This window comes from Daucus carota, chromosome 3, assembly GCF_001625215.2.
Source record: "Daucus carota subsp. sativus chromosome 3, DH1 v3.0, whole genome shotgun sequence".
In the NCBI taxonomy this organism is placed as follows: Eukaryota; Viridiplantae; Streptophyta; class Magnoliopsida; order Apiales; family Apiaceae; genus Daucus; species Daucus carota.
This window is the reverse complement of record NC_030383.2, coordinates 39,669,598-39,676,914: the sequence shown is the minus strand read 5'-3', so window position 1 is coordinate 39,676,914 and position 7,317 is coordinate 39,669,598. Positions and strand designations below refer to the sequence as shown.

At 32.6% G+C, this 7,317-nt stretch overlaps 1 protein-coding gene across 1 annotated transcript; it reads left to right on the top strand.

Moving 5' to 3' along the window:
• Positions 1 to 5,586: 5,586 nt before the first annotated feature.
• Positions 5,587 to 6,956, top strand: LOC135151535 (uncharacterized). Its single transcript, XM_064090048.1, has 2 exons — positions 5,587 to 5,669; positions 6,626 to 6,956. The coding sequence occupies exons 1-2, from the start codon at positions 5,587 to 5,589 to the stop codon at positions 6,954 to 6,956; spliced, it is 414 nt and encodes a 137-aa protein (XP_063946118.1).
• Positions 6,957 to 7,317: the final 361 nt, after the last annotated feature.

Genomic DNA, 7,317 nt, shown 5'->3' with positions numbered 1-7,317 from the left:
TTAGAATTTGAAATTTTATTTTAAATTTTTTTACATCGTTGTGTGTGTTCAGAAATAATTTCAAAATATAATACATAAACTTTGAGGGGTCATGGGGTAAAGTAGTTGTTAGAAACTAATATACATATTGTTATCTCTCAAACAATTAAAGTTAACGGCTGTTTTTAACGGAGAGGTAGGTCAGGGTTACAAACTGAAAGCTAATACAAACTCTGGAGTACGAACTGCCACGATCCTTTTTGTATTAATAAATGGGAAGAATCATATCAGATCACTTCTTTTATTTAGGCCATGACCCCGAGTTTTTTTAGAAGAAAAAAAGTAAGTGAATGCGCTTTCATCACCTTTTTTGAAATAAAAAATTTGAAGTGAAATTATGTTATAATTGCATCCATTTTCACTTGCTTTCGTCCTTTTAAAATACTCGAGAATACAAATAAGAGTGTAAATTATATAACTTTATTTTCTCTACACTGACTTTCCTTCCCGTTTATAACTCGGGAGCAGGACGGTAATAACATGTCAATCGGATCACTAAATTATAAATAGCTTGCAATTAAGTCACTAAATATTTCACAATTATTAAACATTCTTTCATCTTAATACAAGTCCATTAAATATTTACACGTCTTTTTAAAACATCATTTCTCAACTAGACTCATACTCCCTCCGTCCCCCGGGTTACGACACGCACTTTAATACTTCTTTAAAGTATAGTTTTATAATTTATTTTCTTAAAATAATTTTGAATAAAAATTTAACTATTAAATTTTTATTTAAAAAAAAATCTTAAAAATAAGTTATAGAACTATATTTTATAAAAATATTAAAATGTGTGCCAAATAGTGAGCGTATAGAATTAAATGGGACGGAAGGAGTACAATTTTAATACATCCAGCAATTGAGTGTAGTATTGAGTAACCACCAACGAAAAGAAATATAAAAATTTTAATAGATCTCAAATCAAATATTGCGGTTTAAATAAATTTTATATCAAAGCAGATTATTTTAATTATTTAACCAGACCAAACTATATCAAAATTAAATAGTTTGGTTTGGTTGGTTATGGTTATAAACTTTGATGGATATTTATATGCATAAAAATTAATACAAAAAATATTTTTATTCATTTAAGATTTATAAGTATAACTAAAACTTAATATGATAACATTTATCATCTACTAATTCTAAATAGAAAAATTTTAAGAATTAAAATTTCAAATAATAAAAATGATGAGATAAAATTATTTGTTTATATATAAATCTTTATATCTTTATATCTTTATATAAAGGAGGTTCCTCGATAGATTACGTGGCAGCTCCCACAATCTTTCTTCTAATATTCCTGTTTTTCTAACCATTGTCTAATTTTTGTTAGTTTTATATTTATTCTCTATTTTTATAGCTTATTAATTACTGCATCAGTTATGAAACTTTGGTTTTCTATTTCGCACGTCCTTCTCCTTTTCAGGTCTCAGTGGCTTCTCTTCGAGGTACTCGGTCTCTGCAATTCTATATGCCATCTCTCTCGCTCTCTGGTTTTTTTTTACAATCCGGTGTAATCTGGTTTCCTTCTTTATTTCCAGGTCTCGAGTGGCTTCTCCTTCGAGGTCTCGCGCCAGGGTTTGCAGGGCGATGGAGTGTGTTGCTCTCTTTCTCTCTCTCTCTCCCTCCTCTCCTCCCTCAATTTTACTTGTCTGATTTTGATGATGGTTGTGTAAGTTTCTTGGTAGACTACCATTTTACTTGTCTCTTCTCTTCCCTTCCCTTCTCTCTTCCCTCCTCTCTTCTCTCCTCTCCTCTCTTCCCTCCTCTCTCCATTTTACTTGTCTGATTTTGGCGACTGTGTGAGTTTCTTAATGAATAGAGGAAGCCCAGTATTTATTATAATATCTCTTCTTTTCCCCCAAATTTCATCACCATTTGTCTCAAATCACCTCACTAATCTTCGTGTCCTTGGCCCTAGCTTGAATCCCACTTGTCACCACTCTTTTTCTCGCTAATTTTGCTATAAAAATTGGGTCTTCATATTGTTCAGTGCTTTCTTGATTGTGTTTTAGCTTAAAGATTGCACCTTTATTGTTTATGTTGATTTTTTTAGGTTAAAAGAAGGAAGAATTTGAAAAGGGTCTGTTTAATTTGAAAAGCAATTTTGTTAATGAAAAGAGAAATTAGCTAATAAATTTTAACTAAGGCTCTTAGCACACCATAGGGAGATTGATACCAGGCATAAATCACCACCAGAGCCGTGCCTGAGGGGGGTGTTCCAAGTGTTCAACGGAACATGGCCCAAAAATTTGAGGGGCCTTTTTTAGTGCCTTATACACATATATACTGTTGAAAAAAAAGAAATTAGAATTTCATTTCGAAAAAGAAAAGTGCAGATAGAATAAAATTTAAAAAATAATACATGCTAACTAATTATAAATTATAATTATAAGTAAACTTAGAACATGTTATATTGATCTTAAAAATTAAAATTAATTATAATAATTTAATATAGACTACTAGTCTTACTTATTTCATTAAAATATAATACAACCGTGAACACTAGTGTTTTGTAGACATCTTCAACATTTTATCATTTTTTCAGTAATTCAATTCTTCAAGTAATTAATTTATTTTATTTTATAACTACATGCAATGTTTACATATTAAACGAAAAATATTAACTTGTAAAATTACATTAATTAAATTATATATTTATATAAAATTTAAATAGGTTTATATATATAAATTAGGTTTATGTCGTCGTTTTTTTGTTTATAATGATTACATCTTATTAATTATGTACTTGTAATTTATCTCTTGATTTTCAATGTATTTAAATTATATTATAAAAGAAAATATTTACTTAATTTTTGTATTTTATTTACTTTATTATTTTATTTTATTTTAATAATAGGGCACCATTCTAAAATTTTGTACAGGGCACATAAAATCTCAAGCATGGCTCTGATCACCACTTATTTGGTAGCTAGAATGTAATTCCATTTGCCGATTCCATCGCATCTTCAATTTCAGGCGTTGTGTTATTGATGATGATCTATTTCAGCTTTCTAAAGCTCCAAAGCAAAATATCTTTTCTGTTGTATCAAAGTGACAAAAGTTTTGAAAGGCTTTCCAGGCTAACTCGAACTCTGTAATTTTGTTTATAAAGTTAGGTAAACTTTTTACTAATAATGGACGAAAGAGAATCGTGCATACAAATCATAAATCTTGACATTTTGCTCATTATATTGTGCAGAACATCTTCGAGACCACATGGATTTTTCTCAGTATGTTGCAGCAAATTCTCCTAGCCTGAAAGATCTTCAGGAGGAATCAAATAAATCACGAAACAGCTTCTCTGCTTTAAAAGCTCTATGTTCCGTACGTGATGTTTCCAGTGTTGAGGTATTATATTATTGTAAGTTTTAAACAATTACTTTCTTACTTGAAAAAAAAAATGAAGTAAGATACTGAACATAGTAGATGAAGTTCCTTTCTTACCTTTGAAGGGCCACTAAAATCCTATGAATCTCAAGATAATAAGGTAGATGTACTGGCCCGAATCATTCTATATTGTGCCAGCCTGACATACTGCCTTTTTTCAAGAAAGATTTTCAATAAAAAAATATACTTGATTCTACTATAATTCTAAATAATATTTTTTATATTTTAATTTTTAATTATTTAAAATCTAAATTATATTGAAACATAGTGAAATATTTTATTCATTTTTTGATTTTTTATCATCAAATTTTTTCATATATTTATTAATAAAATGGAAAAAGAGCTAAAATTATTAATACATAACTATTTAGAGTGTTATATATGCAGGAAGGGAACGAAAGGGACTTCAGCAAAGCGAATCTTGAGCACAGGAAGGCGGCGAATCTTTGGTGTTTGATGAGGTTGTTAATGATGATAACTCGGTGGTTTCACTAGAATAGATTTTCGTTTGCCACTCTGCAGGCCTTTATTTTTTACATCTATTATCATCTGTACCTCTACCTTTTTCTAGGTTATAAAGATCATGTGTACCCATGGTTGTCACGTCGATGAGTCGAGGCGAGTCGATAGACCTCCCGCTAGTCGACTAGTCGACTAGTCGTGGACTAGTCGTAGACTAGACACTAAAAAATATATATTTATTATTATTTAAAAATATCTTATATACATATAAACACATACATATATTTGTATTATGTACCTTCCATAAAATTTTATTTCAGATTCTAAGGAATTAAGAATTGGACACTTAAAGAGAAGATGGAAAAGCGAAAATAGTTAACAAAGCAAAGTACACACGATCAAGTAATATATGTATCAAGCTAACAATCGATAAATATCAATTATGTGATACTGATGTGATGTGATGTGGCAGTACAGTAAATAAATAACAAAATTTATGCAGAATTAATTATGCAGAATGCAAATTGCAGAAAAAATAGTCGACTAGTAGATGGCCCAAACTCGACTAGTCGACTAGTCGTTGACTAGTCGACCGCTTAGTCGACCAAGCGACCGAAATATCGACATTCACCTAGTCGACATGTTGAGTCGACATCCATTCACCGCTTAGTCGACTACTCGCGACTAGTCGACCGACATGACAACCATGTGTGTACCTCTACCTTTTTCCAGGTTATAAAGATTGATTGGTTAAACAGCTGTTGGTTTGAGCAAGTAGCAGAAGATACTGATGGGTGCAGAAGGTGAAGTGAAGTGTGAAGAGGATTTGTGATAGTTGGTACTGGAATATGCGGCTTTGCTACAGCCTCGCTCTTCACAGGTACATTCAACTTTATGCTTGTGTATATGCTTGTAATTAAACACATGATCGCTTGCAATTCATTTGGAAATTATTGCTTTTATCTCTGCCCATGCTTTCAATTTTCAAATTGCTTAATTACCTTGAAATTTAGACATGAAAAACGCTAGAGTTTGGGAAGCTGGACTTAGGGTACCACATGCAGTTATAGTAGATACACATCCATATTCGTGGCACACTTATAGGCTATAGCAAACATGTTTGCAAAGATAACATGTGCATTTCAGGGATACAAATCTCCCTAAGTTAATTTCAACAGAATCACCTCCATAACATGATATTGGAGCTAACATTTATGAGCTATCCTACTTCAAAAAAACAAATTTATACTATGGCTGCATATTGCTCTAGAAGATGGGTTTTTAGTGAATCTTTGGCCTGAAATTTGGGATTTTAAGTTAGTGGATAAAGATACGGTGTTTTAAAAAAATAATTATCATTTTATAGTGTTTTGAGTCGTATAAAATCACAATGTGGACATTGGTTTATTTGGTGCAGAAAAGGTATAAGATGCATAATTTTGGAAAGATCGGAGAGTTTGAGATTTTCTGGGATGGCTCTCACCATTATGCCAAATGGATGACGAGCATTACATCAGCTTAATGTTGCTTCAATCCTTAGACAATTTCAAGGCATTCAAGCGTACACTCAGTAATTGAGCTGTTGATTATATTGGCACATTACTAATCTCAATTATAATTATATGTTCATTCTTTCCAAAACCCTCTGTCCTTTCTTCATAGGTCAACTGGAGTTTATAGAGGAAGCAAATGGTTGAGATTAAACTAGAAGAGCAAATACATCTAAAGCAGCAGATAGTCATAATGGAGGGTCAAAGAATGGTCTACTTGCGGCAATGAGGAGGCAGAGCAAAAGTTACGTGGATTCACTTTGTGTGAACTTTAGTTTATGATGACAAATCTAAAGTATAGAAATAGGTGTTTGTTTGTTTTGATTTAAGAGGAGTCCTCTCTTACGTATATTTTTCTTCCTAATTTTTAAAATTATATGACGTGTTATTATCATTTGCTCACAAAAAATCAATTAAATTGTAATAAAACAAAATGTTTGATTCACCATTACATTTTTTATAACTAAAAATATTTTTATACAAAATAAAAGAATAAGAGAATCTTTAAAGATTTTATATTTTACAGTTTTCTCACTCGCGCGGAGCGTGTTTTCTTCACTAGTATTTATGTAAAAGGGAAAGAGATCTAAAATACATTGTCATGTTATATATATATATATATAGGCTCATGATCAAATAGAAACCACTCTTAAAATAAAAACTAAAAACCACTATTTACACTCTTGTAATTACTAAATACACTCAACCAAAACAAATCTAAAACCAATAAAACACACCCCTCCCAGGCCACCCAAATCTGCCCCGATCAAATCTTATCCACGCAAAAAACATTGACTCACCTCACCGCCATCATCTGCAGTACCAGCTTTGTCTCTCCCTCTCCCCGTCATCACTATCCCTTTTCTCTCTCTCTCTCTCTCTCTCCACCATCACCAACTCTGTCTTCTCTCCGCCATCACCACCTTCGTCCTTCCCCTTCCCTCTCCCTGATCATTTTTTCGATGATCTCTCTCCCTTAATCTCGTGAACGACTAGATTCTATCATATATTTTAGTGTTAAAGTGTTGATATACTCGTTGATATATTTACAAAAACTGATGATTTATGTGTACAATTTAGTGATATACGCTTCAGAAATTAGTGATATTCTCTTTAGAATTTAGTGATGTGTGTTGTAAAACTTAGTGAAAACTCCCAGAAATTGGGGAAATCTGCAGATATGTTTTTGTATTTGATTCTGGTGGTGGTGGCAGTGGTGGAGATGGTGGAGGTGGCGGTGGATATGAAGGTGAGGACGACGGAGGTGGAGGTGACGGAACTGGAGGTGGTGGAGGAAGAGAAGATGAAGAAGGAGAAGGTGGAGGTGGGTTGAATTTGTTGGTTATAGATACGGTGGAGGCGGACATGGAGAGGCGGCGGACATGGAGGGGCAGTGGACATGGATGGGGTGGCGGCATGAAGTTACAGGAAGTGAAGGTGGAGGCAGGTTGGGTTGGAGGAGAAAGTGGGGTTGCAGGAGAATTTAGTGATATTCTCCTTAGAGTTTAGTGATAATCCAGTTGGGTTTTTAGTTTTTAGGATAAGGAGGTTTCTAGTGGAGTATGACTCTATATATATATATATATATATATATATATATAGGGGCCTTCTCAGCGAGTAACCACTATATTTGGTAACTTGGGAACCCTTTAGATATATAACTGAATGAATGAATAAGAAACTCACGCGGTTTGGTAACTTGGTTTGGTAACTTGGGAACCCTTTAGATATATAACTGAATGAATGAATAAGAAGCTCACGCGGTTATGATCAATGTTTACACCAGTTATGATCAATGTTGTTATTAATATTTTTTTTCTGTTTTTTCTATTTCCCCATATTCTATGTTTCAGGACATATTTTTTCTAAA